Consider the following 16,684-nt stretch of genomic DNA (forward strand, 5'->3'; position numbering starts at 1 on the left):
CCATGTGAATGACATTGGGAAAGGGACAGCAGAAAAGGAGGTGGGAGGCTCTTGCCATGTAATGCCCTTGTCCTTGAACGGATGGATGGATGGAGAGTGAAGAGAGACAGAGCGAGATGGAACATTTCAAGATCGATGCAGAGGAAAATGTCACAAAAAAGTGAAACCCATCCTAAGGGAAGAAAAGACATGCGGAATCAAAATGAAAGATATCTTTTGTGTTTGTGTATGCCTATGCACCTGCAAGTGAGCAAATTATTATATTGTGGAGCAGTGGTTGTCAGGAGCTTCCCTTGTTTTTCTGTGCTGGTATATTTAGAGCTTTCTGTGATTTGAGCCAGTGAAAGAAAAGAGGAGCTGTGATGAAGGCAGACAATGGAGGTTGCAGACAACAGGAAACACGATGGAGGGATGACAGAGACACACAGAAAGAGGGGTGAGAGGAGTGGAACTGGGTGAAAAAAGAGGGAGTCACCTTGGGAGGGACAACAAGAAACATGGCTGTTCTGTCAGTCTTAAAGATGACTCAGCTGTATTATATTTAAGGCCCTGGAGTGCAGTTTATTTGCTGTGGACCTACATGTATGTGTGCATGTGATTGCGGTAGCTTGCCACTGTGGCTGGCCAGTGCAGATTTTTGTGAAAGGACAGCCGACACGCAGAGTCCAACTGAGCATATTAACGTTATAAAGCTAATGACCAAAAAACACACAGCAGTAGCACTTCCCAGTTTGATGGCTGTGTGTGTGTGTGCTCAATATAATAACACAGATTGAAGTTTCTAGAACAAAACTAAAATTGGCTCGGTCACAGCACCACCTGCTGGACAGTTAGCAGACTGCCGTTGTCATTCCCTGATTTGGCCACAGGGGGCAGCACAGCGCCACTGCAATAAACTCACTAATGTTTACTTCCGGTGGTAGCTTTACTTCGACAAACGAGGGAAAGTTCAAACAAAAAACCTTTTTCCCTAAGCAGCTATGTAATGTCTAATAAAATGTCTCACCCACTTTCTTTATCAGATAGATGGATCCAGGAAAACAACGAGTTAGTAAACAAATGGAAGGTAAGTAGTTAGCTGTTGTGTGTCTAACGTTACTCTTTTCAGCGGTTTATGTTTGCATCTGAACTTACATCATCATGAAATGCAATAACGGTAACTTAACATTATATAAATATGTTTATGCTTATGAATTGGTCAAGAGATACTGATTCCTTGTTAATGTTAAATGTATACTTTTGGAATCTAATGACATCCTGCAGAATATTATCTTATTAGAGGTCGAACAAGCATTCACATCTTTTAATCTTTCTTTAGTAACGTTAAATATGGCAATACCACACTATAAAAAAGTCCTGTTTTACTTAACTTAAATACAGAAGTACTGACAGAAAAATGTACTTCAAATATTAAAAGTAAAAGTTACGTTAAACATTATGCAGAATGGCTCCTCAACTTGGTATTATACTGGATTATTATTACAGATGCATTGACATGTAAGCAGCATTTTAATGCAGTAACTAGCTTATTTTAACTGATTGTTTTGTTTGTAATTTTTTTCAAGAGGCAACTTATACTAAACTATATCTAATAAATGCTGTAGTTTAAAAAGTACCATATATCCATATTTTAGCAATGTGAAATAGTATAAATTGTAATGTAAAAGTCCAGTACTTAAGTACTTTCCTGTTTGCTTTCACTACACTGTTTCAGCATCAAGAAGGAGGAGGAGATGCCTTGGACAGAGACCAGATCCTGACCCATCTGAGAGCGTGTTCCTCAGAGTTTCACAAACTTTTAAGGAAAATTCAAGGTGCTCCATCTCCTTCATAATACAAAGGCTTTATACATTAAGGCGAAGAGCTCAGTTATTACCTTTTATGCATCTTCTGTGTCCCTGCTTTCCTTTCCCAATGTCCTTCTCCTGCAGGTATCCCTCCTCTTGCAGACCACACACAGTTGGAGCTGACAGTGGTATACAATGCCTGTGTGTCCTCTGCAGCTCAGTCGCAGTTCTCAGAAGCTGAGCTGCTCCTCACACAAGCCACAGAGAGAGGTATGCCTACACTGGGAAATTATGAGAAAACCATAGATGTAGATGAAGATGCCATACGTCCAGTTTGAATGTTTGCTCCACTCTGACTTTTACTGCTTGCTCTTGTTCCCTGCAGTTCTACAGGTGACAGGACATGACCCTGTTGCTTCAGACCATCCTGTGTTTTGGAGAACACTTCTCAAATCAGTGGAAAGCACAGCTTTGAATTCCTGTGTACTTTACCTTCTCTGTCTGCAGTGGGCAATATGGCTTGCCACTTGCCAGCTGAAAACTATTCAGGGATTCCAGGTAATCCTGTTTGTGTGCTCCACCATATTTTAAAAGTAACTATGTTGCATCTAGTTTGTTTAGGCTAATTAGATGGCTGTTATTTAGCCTGTAGTGTGGACCAAACCAAGAGTCCTCCTAAAACAGTGGTTTGTGAACTCCACCATGGTTTGTTTGTTATGTAACCAACCAGAAGGTTACATTATAGATTAAAAAGATATTTTACTCGTCATGTTCAGGCAGTGTTATCTCCTTCATCTTCTCTCATGACCCTTCTTTGTTATTTATAAGACAAATGACTCTAAATGACATTAAATACTATCAAGTGACAAGCGACAAACTTTCTTTAAAACAATTCAAGTGCAATTTCCCCCAATATCTATTTTTCTGTCTCTGCCAGAACATTAAATGTATTTTTGCAGGCATTCTACTGTCACCAATTGTGTGGGATAGTACAGGCCTGATTTTGTGTTTGTTGTTGTTGTGGATATGACTATAAAAAAATATAAGTACACTGTAAAACTATATTGCATGTTTTCCCTCGATGCAGGATGAGTTGTTCTCTTTGTCTGAGACACTATCTGCTGGAGTTAGAGATGACATGAAGATGAAGAGCGAGGCAGGAGGAAACATTCCACTCCTGTTGATGAACCCAAGAAGGCTTGTTGAATTACTACAGATCTGTACTTTCATTGTCCAAGGTCAGCAACCTTCATGTTTTTTTGTTGATGTATGTTGAAGGACAAGTTCACCAGACTTAAATATTGTGTAAAGCTTAAGTGTAGAGTAAATGTCTTGATTATTGCTCTGTGCTTTCTATTTCACCTTGATATAATCTTTTCCTTTTTCTGCACGTGTGCCAAAAAAAGAGTACAGGAGCAGACAAACTCACTAGTACAGAAAAATATCTAAATCCAAACTGATATATTTGAATGTATTGATTTTTTAAAATAGATGTGAGTAAATTGCGGTTGCATGCTCCCAGAGTCAGTATTGGTGAGTAGGTCATAGGTTCCTAAAAAGTAAATTTAGAAATATTTATTTAAACTGAACAGAGATGTGTGGCAGTGATGTATAAACAGACTTCTGAAGCTTGTAGTATAATCCTCTGTTTGTTTCATTAAGGTGCAGAAAGCTTGAGTGAGGGTCGGAGTTCAGACGCGCTGACTGGTCTGCAGACAGCTTCTTCCCTGCCTGCTCCCAGAACTCTAATAGCATACACACACCTCCTCTCAGGCTCTTGCCTTACCCATATGGTACACATGCAGACAGAGTCTACATGTACAAACACAAAACCAGGCACAACAGCTTGGAGCATTTGCATGCAGTGAGAACATGTGTGTTTGCATTTGTCTCCAGAGCCGCCCTCAGATGGCATTGCAGTGTTACCGGAAGGCACTAGAGACAGACTCCCAGTGTGTATGTTCTCTGTATCAAAGCATGCTCATTTACAGACAGCTGGGCAACACCCAGGCTGAGATACAAGCTCTTCGTTTGCTGCACTCAGTGAGTAACACAAGTACAAGACACTATATAAAGGGAAGGAGGGAAAAATTAGCTAAATTTCTGTGATATGTGTCTTGTAGATGTAGATAAATACTTTTTATTGTTAAAACAAATCTTGTCCTTTGTTCTACTTTGTTCTAATAGAGTAGCAGGTGAGCCAAAGAGTATATTTGGGCCACACATTCATGTAAGTGTAGGCCTGCGTACTGATACATGAAACCTGTCTTGGCCCACAGACTTTGATGTTGCCCTCTGCCACAGAGCCTGCTCTGGCTACTACTGATCTCCTCTCCCCGTCCTTACTGCTCTGCAGCCAATCGCTGAGCTACCTGCTCTCAGTTCCCTCTGCCCTCTCTGTCCTTCACAATCTGGCCCTGAAGTGTGTGCTCCATGGGAGGTGAGAAGACCAGCGTAGAGCTCAAATTTTCTGTCTTTTTCCGGCACCGGACCACTACTAAAAACCCGAAAGCATAAATGGAAATGAGAATAGTACCAGACACATAGTGCACACTGTAGTTGTTAAATGGGTGCCTTCGTTGTTTCTTCAGGTTGTCAGAGGGTGTGGAATGTTATTTAGACCTGCTGGCTGCTCTTCACTCAGAGGATCAACATGGAGTAAGACTGAAAACACTGACAGACACGCAGGATAATATAACAACTCTTTGGATATATTTTTTGTGAGAAACCATGATGTGTTTGGCCCAGGGAAAAATATTTCCGTAACATGTTAATTGACATGTATTTGCTGTATGTCTCAGGTGCAAGCTGAGGTCCCTCCCCTTCCCAAATTGCCCGAGCTTTACCTGGAGGCTGGCGCTGCCTTGCTCATGGCTCGCCGGCCTGCTGACTGCATGGCGCTGTGCGATGAAGTCATCAGCACGACACTGGAGCTGCTGCCAGAGAAGTTGGTGTTGGAAGAGCCAGAGGAGAAGAGTGAGGCCGAGACCAGGGCTGTGTGTTCAGAAGGTGAAGATAGGGTGGGGATGCTGCTCTGGGTCGGGGCTGCCTACCTCCTCCAAGGTCACTGCCACACTCACCTGACGGACTGGAAACAAGCTGTGACTCATTACACAAGGTCTTTAAGATAAAATTTGCTTTGTTTCTGTCATCAGTTTTTTGTGATTATAAACAAACATATAAGATTGTACTCTGCATTACAGGTGTATCAACCTGCTGGTGAAGGTGCGCTTTAAAAAGAGAGGTGAGTACTTTTCTGACTTTTTTGATGCTTTACAGAGAAACTGTAAAGCTACTGTGACTGTGCATTATGTTCTGTGGATTGTTTGATTACAGGTTTCCCACCACAGATCCCCAGTGCAGATATGGTTAGCAAGCAGGAAACAGATGTGTATATCCTCCAGAGGCTGAAGGGACTTTCTCTAGCTGGTAGGGGCATCAGCTTCACCCAGACAGACCAACTGAGAGAGGCACTGAGAGACCTCCAGCTCAGCCTGCAGGCATTTCCAGGTATACAGACACCACAGCTGTAACGTAATGATATATAAAGCAGAGCTTGAAGCTAATTTTTCTGCAGCAGCTTGGTCATTTAAGGCAATTTAAGGTCAGTCATATGCACTTTTTGCCTGTTCTTGGGCATTATGAACAACAATGTTTGGGCAGTGTTTTTCTGTGTTTTTCCACATCTTATCTTTGAGGTTTTTACAGCCAGCACCTACAGTCTTGTTCATGTATGAGCAAAGAACGGTATCAATTTGACATGAATGTACCATAGAACTGTAGTGAATCGGTTCTTGGCTTGCATGGTCCCACTATGTCATCATGCTGAATGTGCTGTCTCAGACTGTGTGAGTGCAGGCCTGTGGTGTGGTGAAGTGCTATGGAGGCTTGGCAGGAGACGGGAGGCAGCAGCTTGTTGGGAAAAGACCTGGAGTGTCACCACACAACCCTCAGTAGAGTAAGACAATGTCATTCTTATATTCACCGTCTTCTCTGGGTTTTACAGCAGAATGCAAACATTCACTAGCCATTTGGCCGGTGCACAAAAAAAATTAATTTTGCACCCTGGTCTCAGGTGACCGTGTCACATGTGTACAGCTCTAAACCCGTGTGTGAATGTGCCCAAAACCCACTGTGGGGTAGTGGGCTTTGATTGTACAAGCCACACTCAGAGGTAGTTAGGAACCCATGTGACCATGCACTGTGTAGAGTGGGGTGAACACAGATGTATCCCCGACCACACTAAATGATTTTGTTCTCAACTTGATGTGCAAATAGCATGACACATCTCTCAAAAACAGTCGATATACCTATTCTAAAGACACTTTTCTATTAATTTAAATTACAGCTAAACAATGAAGCATCTAGTATTGCATATTGTTGTTTCACCTGATTGTTGTTGGTATGCAGGGAAAATTTCATTACCAGGTAAATCAAATATATCATTTATTTTGCCCAACCAACATTTTTAATTTATCCACCACATTCCACCTTATAGATTGATAAAATACCTACAGTATATATTAATAAGAAACCTCGAGCTATTTCAACTGTAAGCTTGCACCTGGGGCATCAACGAATGACTATTATAATATTTCTAGCTGTTTGGTCATGATGCACATGTGAAAATGTGCTTTTTTCCCCCACAGATTTACTCAAATGTAAACAGGGATGTTAAATCTTATCACACATGTTACTCAAAATGTATTCTGATGCCATGTATGACCTGCTGTCTGTCTTCATTGGATCTATACACAATCTTGGTAAATGCTAATTTAAGATACTAGGTATGAACAGGGTATTTCTCAAAGAAAATACATTTGGTCGGTTGTTGCTATTGGTGGAGCACATTTACTATGCTCTCCTTCTAACTCGAAAATGCCATCTGTGTTGCAGGAGTCTTTGTCTGTACCTGCAGGAACCACAGTCTTGCCCTTTGTTGGACTCCACTGAGCTGCGCCACAGAATACAGGAACTTGGTCCTACCATGTCAGCCTAGAGAGGGACAAAAGAAGAATACCCTATCACTTACTGAGCAGGATCAACTTTCTCTGGCTTGTGAACTGAAACCCATACCCACAACAAACATACATCTACTGGGACAGTAAAATAAAGCATCTTGAACGGGCTTACAGTGTTTGAGGCTGAGAATGAACACAGTGTGCCGGTGGTTTAGTCATTAAATGATGAAAAATTATTAAAAATAGTTAAATAATAAAGTTGCAATGAGGGTCTAAACTGGCTTATAGAAAATAAAATGTGTATTTTGGCCAGGCAAAGGTAATCAAGACGATCAAGATGCTTTTCAAAATAAAGCAAAATAAATTCTACTTCAGAAGATACACACCATCAACTGTTGCTGCCTATTTATACCGATGATGTATGGAGTGCTTTTACAAATAAATCTCAAATTAATTAGGACTTTTCTTTACACAAGTGCTGTTATTTTAAAGGGCAAAATATCAATTTCATGTTTCTGTGATTCTTCAATATCAACGCGGGACACGTTAATTGGATAGCAGAGGTTTGGTTATACGCTTAAATGACCAATAAGAGAAAAGTTGCTGAAAGTAGGAACGGCCCACTCGTGTAAATATTCTCGGTAACGTCAGACTCCAGATAATTTCATTGGTTGCCGAATTTGATGGACAACCCCCAGCCAATCAGAACGACGAATGCATCCAGCTCATGGTATAATTGTATAGAAGAGCACGGAAACCGCTGCTCTTTCGTGTGAATCACAGGCAACGTTGAGTAACGAGAACCGGTTAAGCCTATTAAACATTTAGCTAGAATTTGTTTATTTATTAATAGTAATTCAGGTGGACGACCATGGCCTCGGGAGGGGAGTAAGTAGAAATATCTTTAAGTTCTATTAAAAGGCATTTTTTACACAATGGCTATCAGCAAATGCCCTTTAACTGGCCAACGTCAGCCCAGAATACATTCGTTTACAAAAGTTAGCTTGATTGCTAATGCATTACCTAGTTTGCTAGCAGGAGCGCTAATGGGGTCAGTTACTTCAGCCTCCGCACTTCAGGCCGTTGCTTGAATAACCTAACATTGCAAATTCACTGACAATTAAGTACAATGCCGATGAATTATTGACTGTTGTCACCCACACGGTTGTCGTTGACCATATAACGGTACTGAGTTAGCTATGTGACAGCCACTTGACAAAGCGCAGTCATCGCTGTCGTGTTTCAATGCTAACGTTAGCTTAGCAACAGTGTCAAGGCCAAAACCATCCACCATCACAAGATCTTCACCATTGGCCTGTCCGCCGACATCAGCCGATCTTTAGAGTTGGCTTTAATTTTTAAAAGGAACAGAGAAACGTATACAAGTAACAAACAACATATACTTAGACAATAGGCTCACGTAACGGTTACACGAAAGAAAACTGTAACGTTCGTCACCAGGTGGCTAACTTCATGGCGAGCTGTCACCTAAGCTAGGCTAGGCTAGCAGCCTTAAGCTATTCATTCTAAACGATTGACTGTTGTGAAATAATAAATTTCCTCATCTGTTTAAGATGCAGCTCATGCGTACGTTGGCAGCTAATGTATTTAAAGTCACGATAGAAGTGTAACGTCACTATTTCGGTCGAGGATCTTAGCTAGCTAACAAAGTTTTTTTTTTTTTTTTTTTTCTAATTCTTTTGCTGTGTCATCTGGGCTCGCTTTCTTGCCTGGCAGCTAAAATGCTAGCGTTAGCATGCTAACAACATGAAAGGAAAACTACAAATCCTGCTCCAGAGTTTTCTTGAAACTTGTGGCAATTTGAATCTTAACCTTAACTACTGGTCAGTGTTTCCGTGTATGCTGAATGTACACATGATTGTTAGTATTATTTATGGGTATCGTTTAACGTCAATATAACTGGCAAACCTGTTTTCTTGTGCTGAAAACGTTACATATTTATTCTTCGAGTTAACGTTAATATTAATAATAATGTAGGCACATGAACACTAGAAAACTTGGATTCTAGAAGTGACTAATGCCCGATCATGTATGATATATAAATTCATTTGCTTTTCTTATTGCCAGATGGGCTTATATATTAACAAATGCTTACAATACTCAATCATTTTATAACTAGCAATACAAAACACAAACTGTCAATAGCAAGAGTGCTCATGGCTGAGTACTAAGTGTGCCTGATCTTTCTTCAGACACTTATCTTGGGTTATTATGTGGGTAAGGAATTCACTATATTGACCTCCTGAACACAGAAAGCTGTCCTCCAAGGGGTGTTTAATGACAGGGTGTTTTCCAGTTCCCTGAAGATGTACCAGAGAAACAAAACCAGAAACCATGAGAAATTTCACTTTGTCACAGAGCACCTCAACTGCTTGGTTTTACTTTCAGATTTAATGAAGTTAACAAACCTAACATAAATCTGCTTGTGATATGGTGAGATTTTAATGGTTTCTGTACTTATTAATTTGAGTTGCTTGGTTATTAAAGGACCTGCATGAGACCTTTTTGAAGATGGACACTAAGAAGTATTGTTTGACGTACAACTTATCTTTTTCTAAACATAGATCCAAAAATGATGATCTAGCCACTGCAATTCTGAAACAGAAGAACAGACCCAACAGACTGATTGTTGATGAATCCATCAATGAAGACAACAGCGTGGTCTCCCTCTCTCAGGTAGAGATTTATAAAGTTCATGCATGGCTGATTCTAAATTATAATCCCTGTGATCTCTTAAAAGATCAGATCTTTGGATATATTTTTCATCCTGATTATTTTAAAAGTGATAACACTGAGATTCACAATAACTTTTCCTCTTAAGACCAAGATGGACGAGCTGCAGCTCTTCCGTGGAGATACAGTACTGATGAAGGGAAAGAAGAGGCGGGAGACTGTGTGCATCGTGCTGTCTGACGACACCTGTTCCGATGAAAAGGTTCGCATGAACAGGGTGGTCCGCAACAATCTGAGGGTCCGCCTGGGTGATGTCATCAGGTAGGGAAAAGCACTCACTCATCTTAAATTCTTTCCACGGCCCTTTTGTAAAAATAAAAAGTGGTATTAAGTTTAATATCTCCTTCAGCATTCAGCCATGTCCTGATGTGAAGTATGGAAAGAGGATCCACGTCCTCCCAATAGATGACACAGTAGAGGGAATTACTGGCAACCTGTTTGAGGTCTATCTAAAGCCATACTTTCTTGAGGCTTACAGGCCAATCCGCAAAGGTGAATACAAATTTCCATTTCTGAAATATTTCATTTTGCCTGGCTGATCTTTTTCAATGTATAATGTGCAGCTCTGTTAGAGTGGTAACATTAACATTGTTTTCTTTTACCTTGTGAAGGTGATATTTTCCTCGTCAGAGGAGGCATGCGTGCTGTGGAGTTCAAGGTGGTAGAGACTGATCCCTCTCCCTACTGCATCGTTGCTCCTGATACAGTCATCCACTGTGAGGGAGAGCCAATCAGGAGAGAGGTGGGTAGCAGGTGCACACACAGTGAATGGATTAACATTCAACAAAATAAACTGCATTGAAATTTGGACATCTTGCTTTTAAACATGCAGGATGAGGAAGAGTCCCTGAACGAGGTGGGCTATGATGACATTGGAGGAGTGAGGAAGCAGTTAGCTCAGATCAAGGAGATGGTGGAGCTGCCTCTTAGACACCCTGCACTGTTCAAGGCCATAGGAGTCAAGGTAAGGCACCCTTTTTAATCGGAGTGGAGGAACAAGCAAATGTGTCAGTTTCAAGTGTTGAATCACAAGAGTAAAGCACAAAGTAAACACACTCCCTCACAACATATGTTTGCTGCTCTTGGTGGTGTTTTGACTTTCAGCTTGTGTAATGATGTAGGCTTTAATTGTGGAGGAATTCAGTCTGTCATTATTTATCTTGCTATAAATTTAAATACATTTGTAGGTTCTGATTTTTAAAAAAAAGTTTTCCCCCCATTTTTAGCCTCCACGTGGAATCTTGCTGTATGGACCTCCTGGAACCGGAAAGACCTTGATTGCTAGAGCCGTAGCCAATGAAACTGGAGCTTTCTTCTTCCTGATTAATGGTGTGAATACCATTTATATTTATCTTGTAGACACACTTATTCCATAGGCCATTTTATAATACTGGGTCCCTGATGGCATTATCTTGCATTTGCTCTTTTGTAATTCTTTTTTTTTGCGGGGGGGGGGGTTGGTTAGAAGTATTTATTAGATCAGTGGTTGCTGGGAAATACCTTGAAGAACATATTACCTTTAGTGACATGATTAGCTGAGCTAGCTAGCTGCAGGGGGTGCAGCTCACATTTTGTACAGAGATGAGAGCTGTCCCATCTCCTAGAATACAAGTTCAGTTGGTGAGATTTTAATTTATGGTTAATACACTATTTCACTTGTAGTTTTGCCATGCATGTACTTTACGCATTGGATTCAATCTCAGACATGAATGCCTCTGTTACTAGAGTGTTTAGATGGAACAGGGTTTATCTTGTGATTCATAAATTATTTGAATATAGTATATGCTGTGAGGTTATGGTTTCCTATTAAATCAAAGTGTTTGGCCCTCCCTTTTAGGTCCTGAGATAATGAGTAAGCTGGCAGGAGAGAGTGAAAGTAACCTGAGAAAGGCCTTCGAGGAAGCAGAGAAGAACGCTCCTGCCATCATCTTTATCGACGAGCTTGATGCAATCGCTCCTAAGAGAGAGAAGGTGAGTGGGAAGAGAAATAAAACTAATGGATAGTTGAGTAACAGTACAGTGTTTGTGATAAATGTCCAGACCTAGGAAAGTTTTAAAATTGCACAAAGTGTAGTCTGTGATGTATAATTTCTTAATGTTTTGGTATTTCCTTCTGAACAATACTCCTTCACACATTGATTTTAAAATATAAATCGGTAAAATTTAATCAGCTTATCGGGGCTTTGTCCAGTCATTAGATGACAGTGATATCACAAAGGACTCAAATTCAGTCAATACACTGTCAAGATAAGTGTGAAAGTGAATTGTTTTTTTATTTTTTTTTATTTTGTAGACCCATGGTGAGGTGGAGAGGCGCATTGTTTCTCAGCTGCTGACTCTTATGGATGGCCTGAAACAGAGAGCTCATGTCATTGTTATGGCTGCCACCAACAGACCCAACAGCATTGACCCAGCTCTCAGGAGATTTGGTAAGTTATCTCTTTTGTGATCAGTCACTGCAGCGGTAAGTCTATGCATTAAGTAGAAAATACTACTAGTAAACTCTTAAACCAGCAATTCACAAAATATTAAAGAAATGTAATTCATTCAACCCAGGTCTTATTGTTGTATTTGCATTGTTCCAGTTGGTTATGTTGAACGCATAAATTATTAGACAATGCCGCATCACATGTGTTCTCCTGATATTAGTTCTTTTTTAAATATTGGAGCAAACACTACCAGTAGGTAGTCAATTTTGTCTTGTGGCCTGTAATGTTTAGTATAATAATCGGAGACTATCGCTGCTCTGCTTGCATGGCTCACTAAAGCAGGTTGTCATATCACTGATTAGAAAATGCTGGCTGCTGTTTATTGTGTGGGCTCTGTGGTTCACCAGTGGGCCAGTATTGGGGCATTAAGGTTTGGTGATGGGATGTTTCTGACAGTCTGGGCTTGGAATTGGATTTCGCTTATTCATCAAATGATTTGTAAAATGTAAACTGTTACTTTTGCAACTCATATACTGGACTAGGCAAGAAGGCCCTGCCAGCTCTGCTCTTAAATTATCTAGAAGTGTGTCTTATTGCTCTTGGTTTCATTGGAACTAATAATTGTGTTTTAAACCCTCACCACCTCCAGGGCGTTTTGATAGGGAAGTTGACATCGGCATCCCTGACGCCACCGGCAGATTAGAGATTCTTCAGATTCACACCAAAAACATGAAGCTGGCTGACGATGTTGACTTGGAACAGGTCTGTACGCAATTTTCCTGCAGTCACGTGACACAACAAAGCAGTGTGTTGAGCGGTGGAGTCATGTGGTGGTGGTTTACATTTATTCATTTAGCTGATGTTTTTGTCCAAAGCGATTTTGAAATTGCTAAGTATGTCAGAGGTCGCACACCTCTGGAGCAACTAGGGGTTAAATATCTTGCTTGGGTACACATTGGTAGATGTGTCACAGTGGGGAATTGAACCCAGGTCTCTCATAACAAAGGCATGTGTCTTATCCACTGTCCCAACACCACCCCTTGTTGTTGGCTGTAACTTGAAAGTAAAACTACACAGTTTTTGCTTACATGGCGCACCTATTTTGACATTTAACATTAAATTGTTACATTCTGTCAGAATATAAAAAATGAAGGGACGTAAACTTACAGAGGACTGTCATCTTGACCATATTGTGTAGCATTTTGTTTGATTTGCAATTCTACATGGCTGAAATTCATTTATTAACTAACAGTAAATTAAGAGATATAGATATATATATTATTTATAATGCATCATATTTAGAGTTACTTCATTACAGTGTTCATGGTTATACTTAATGAAGGTGTATTGTTTGGGATACTGGACCATAAAGTATCGTTGTGCTCTCTATCGTTTATGTAGGTGGCCAATGAGACCCATGGACATGTGGGTGCTGATCTGGCTGCGCTCTGCTCTGAAGCTGCCCTGCAGGCCATCAGGAAGAAGATGGACCTGATTGACCTAGAGGATGAGACCATTGACGCTGAAGTCATGAACTCACTTGCTGTCACTATGGATGACTTCAAGGTAAGAACTGTATTATTTGGTATATTGTCTTATAATGGCCTTCTGAGCCCTTATTAACTTGGTAAACATTGTCCTGCAGTGGGCCCTGAGCCAGAGCAACCCATCTGCACTGAGAGAGACGGTGGTTGAGGTTCCCAACATCACCTGGGAGGACATTGGCGGTCTGGATGATGTCAAGAGGGAGCTGCAGGAGTTGGTGCAGGTATGAACTTCTCTCAGAACTAACATCATAATGGAAACTGATCCATCACAAATGAGTGTACTCATACTGTGCCGCCCCCCCTTAAATTCAGTACCCAGTGGAACACCCAGACAAGTTCCTGAAGTTCGGCATGACCCCATCCAAGGGTGTGCTGTTCTATGGCCCCCCTGGTTGTGGTAAGACTCTGCTGGCCAAAGCCATCGCCAATGAGTGCCAGGCAAATTTCATCTCTATCAAAGGACCTGAGCTGCTCACCATGTGGTTTGGAGAGTCTGAGGCCAATGTCAGAGAGATCTTTGACAAGGTGAGAATTTTGTGAGGGTGTCTGTCACATAACTTGGGTGCGTAGAAGACTGAACTAGAAATATTGTACATTTAATCTGCAGAACAACACATGGTTTATGTTTTGCAACTATTTTCACTCTACAGAATTAATTTCTTTGTTTTGTAAGACCCTATGTGTTGTGATTTGTATTTTTGTCTGTGTGATGTTTCCAGGCTCGTCAAGCTGCCCCATGCGTTCTCTTCTTTGACGAGCTGGACTCCATAGCCAAGGCCCGTGGCGGCAATGTGGGAGACGGTGGTGGAGCAGCCGACCGTGTCATCAACCAGATCCTGACAGAGATGGATGGAATGTCCAGCAAGAAGAACGTCTTCATCATCGGCGCCACAAACAGACCAGACATTATCGACCCTGCCATCCTGAGACCTGGCCGTCTGGATCAGCTCATCTATATCCCCCTCCCCGACGAGAAGAGCAGGATGAGCATCCTGAAAGCCAACCTCCGCAAGAGCCCCATCAGCAAGGTGACAGTGCTACTACTTGTTTTTACACTAACAGACCTACGACTTGGTCATAGTTTCTCAGTTTGTTTTTAGTTTATTTTTTTATAATGGTTTGTGTTCAAGCCTTTTACTTTCTGTTATTAGTAGTCAGATTAACTGTCCTTACGATACTCAGAGTTAAAAAATGTCAGATTTGCTTTATGTAACTTGACGATGCCCTGTAGAAGGATGGTGCAAAACAAATATTTTGTAATTTCTTTGTTGATAGGATGTGGACGTGGACTACCTGGCAAAGATGACCAATGGCTTCTCTGGAGCGGATCTTACAGAGATCTGCCAACGGGCGTGTAAGCTGGCCATCCGAGAGAGCATCGAGAATGAGATCCGCAGAGAGAGGGAGAGGCAGACCAACCCGTCAGCTATGGTCAGTGCTTGTTCTGCCCGTTTTTATTCACTTTTCCGCATCTGCGCACACCTGCTCTGCTGCTTCAGATGTTTTTCATGCTAATGACACGCTCATATTTTTTTTTTTTCCCCTCATAGGAGGTGGAAGAGGATGATCCTGTGCCAGAGATCAGGAAGGACCACTTTGAAGAGGCAATGCGATTTGCTCGCCGCTCCGTCAGTGACAATGACATTCGCAAATATGAGATGTTTGCTCAGACACTGCAGCAGAGCCGTGGCTTTGGCAGCTTCAGGTACATTTCTGACGTTTTGTATTAGCACAAGTGTGCTGTGTGGATTAGTATTCTTTCTCCATTCAGCTTCTCTGCTAATAAACTTCTGTTCTGATTGGTAGCCATACTAGAGCAGACCTATATTGGCGCTGATTGGGCAAGTCTTCTGTCTACAGACATAAGACATGATCTTCATGTTTAAAAAGATGTTTGTAGAATGCATTTTCCTAGAATCACTGACTGCAGAAGATCCAGTTATTGCTTCACACCTCAAAGTACTAAAGTTGCCAGAAGCACCAGTTGCCGTGTCATTTGAAAATACCCCCACCACCACCTTTAAAAATGGTAAAATGACTCCTTTCTCTTTCAGGTTTCCCTCTAGTGCTGCAGGTGGCAGTGGTCCAAGCCATGGCTCAGGAGGAACTGGCAGTGGTCCGGTGTTCAATGAAGATAACGATGACGACCTTTATGGATAAATGTACACTGCCCCACAGTGGTCAGTACTGGGATCACACCTGTACAAATTCTCACCAGATTCCACATTTTTAGGACTTTGTGCTTCTTTCATGTGTTCCTTTTTTTTTGTATGACTTCCCTTGGAGAAAGCATGTAGCCGCTTGGTTTGCCCTGGCTTTGATGTGGGTGGGGGTAAGGGAACTGGAAGGTGAGTGAGTGATGCAGATTGGGGGAGGGGGGGGGCATTATTGAGTGGCCTCATTCTCAGTATATCACAACCAACATGAATGGCTTTAGTGATGGGATTCTATGCTAGACTATAAGAAAGGAGAGGAAAAAAAAAAACATATTGCTAATGACTTCCTTTTTTTTTTTTTTTTTTTTTTTTTAAATAAACAGTAGCATATAATGTATTACAAATTTGTCAAGGTTATGTTGTTGAAAATAAAATCTCACGAAATTGAAATATTATTGGTGTCTGAAGCTTTATTGATACAGAGTTAATGTACATTCTGTCTGACACAGGGTATTTGTAATCCTCTAAGTGCATTTTAGGTATAGTTAAAGATGATTAACTACTCATAGAACTATTTTATTGGTGCAAGTTTGAAATTTCAGTGTGTTGCAGACAAGTTTGTGTGTGTATATAGAAATGGTCTAAGTTTGTCTAAAGAATTTAAACAAGAAAAATGTAGCTGTAGCAATATGACGAGCAACAGTCTTTTCTTTTTTTTTTTTTTTTTTTTTTTTTTTTTACAATTAGCCATTTAAATCTGTGACACTGAAAAGGGTTTTTAAAGGATAATTTGGTCTGTGTTCAGAAGTGCAACATATAAGCTCTGATGGCAGCGCTGCTGCAGTGATTCTGAGGATTTACCCCTGAAAGATTGTTCACTCTGAAATATGCAAACACCATGTAATCAAAGCTGACATTGAGAGGCAGTTCTTTTACTGACCACATGGTGTCAGTAAGAAGGAACTTTTTTCTTTTTTTCTTCAGTGTAATCTCCGTAAAGAAGGGACTCGACAAACATGTTTTAAGCAAGAAATGTAGGCGCTTTACACA

At 41.0% G+C, this 16,684-nt stretch overlaps 2 protein-coding genes across 2 annotated transcripts; both read left to right on the forward strand.

The window, feature by feature from the left end:
* Nucleotides 1–909: 909 nt before the first annotated feature.
* Nucleotides 910–7,208, forward strand: fancg (FA complementation group G). The gene is made up of 14 exons (XM_038704219.1): nucleotides 910–1,066; nucleotides 1,715–1,814; nucleotides 1,932–2,057; nucleotides 2,173–2,345; nucleotides 2,875–3,025; nucleotides 3,450–3,580; nucleotides 3,684–3,830; nucleotides 4,067–4,227; nucleotides 4,379–4,445; nucleotides 4,589–4,905; nucleotides 4,991–5,031; nucleotides 5,124–5,297; nucleotides 5,631–5,745; nucleotides 6,684–7,208. The coding sequence occupies exons 1-14, from the start codon at nucleotides 986–988 to the stop codon at nucleotides 6,784–6,786; spliced, it is 1,887 nt and encodes a 628-aa protein (XP_038560147.1). The 5' UTR covers nucleotides 910–985; the 3' UTR covers nucleotides 6,787–7,208.
* A 273-nt stretch (nucleotides 7,209–7,481) lies between these two features.
* On the forward strand, nucleotides 7,482–16,014 carry LOC119892113 (valosin containing protein). Its single transcript, XM_038704218.1, has 17 exons — nucleotides 7,482–7,636; nucleotides 9,334–9,445; nucleotides 9,591–9,763; nucleotides 9,852–9,994; nucleotides 10,114–10,244; nucleotides 10,335–10,466; nucleotides 10,729–10,831; nucleotides 11,340–11,473; nucleotides 11,796–11,931; nucleotides 12,581–12,693; nucleotides 13,333–13,497; nucleotides 13,577–13,699; nucleotides 13,791–14,003; nucleotides 14,198–14,506; nucleotides 14,754–14,909; nucleotides 15,029–15,183; nucleotides 15,533–16,014. Exons 1-17 carry the CDS (start codon nucleotides 7,620–7,622, stop codon nucleotides 15,636–15,638), a joined length of 2,421 nt encoding a protein of 806 aa, XP_038560146.1. The 5' UTR covers nucleotides 7,482–7,619; the 3' UTR covers nucleotides 15,639–16,014.
* The last annotated feature ends 670 nt before the right edge of the window (nucleotides 16,015–16,684 follow it).

The sequence above is a fragment of the Micropterus salmoides genome, unplaced genomic scaffold, assembly GCF_014851395.1.
Source record: "Micropterus salmoides isolate LMB-PRFRI ecotype aquatic unplaced genomic scaffold, ASM1485139v1 Ms_hic_scaffold_7, whole genome shotgun sequence".
In the NCBI taxonomy this organism is placed as follows: domain Eukaryota; kingdom Metazoa; phylum Chordata; class Actinopteri; order Centrarchiformes; family Centrarchidae; genus Micropterus; species Micropterus salmoides.

Excerpts from the sequence above, each read along its gene's own strand:
- LOC119892113 (XM_038704218.1), top strand. Across the intron at positions 10,467-10,728 it reads TCAAGGCCATAGGAGTCAAG|CCTCCACGTGGAATCTTGCT; the intron begins GTAAGGCACCCT and ends CCCCATTTTTAG. Across the intron at positions 13,700-13,790 it reads AGCTGCAGGAGTTGGTGCAG|TACCCAGTGGAACACCCAGA; the intron begins GTATGAACTTCT and ends CCTTAAATTCAG.
- fancg (XM_038704219.1), top strand. The coding sequence starts at position 986 with ATGTCTAATAAAATGTCTCACCCACTTTCTTTATCAGATAGATGGATC. Across the intron at positions 3,831-4,066 it reads CTCTTCGTTTGCTGCACTCA|ACTTTGATGTTGCCCTCTGC; the intron begins GTGAGTAACACA and ends CTTGGCCCACAG. Across the intron at positions 5,298-5,630 it reads CAGCCTGCAGGCATTTCCAG|ACTGTGTGAGTGCAGGCCTG; the intron begins GTATACAGACAC and ends GTGCTGTCTCAG.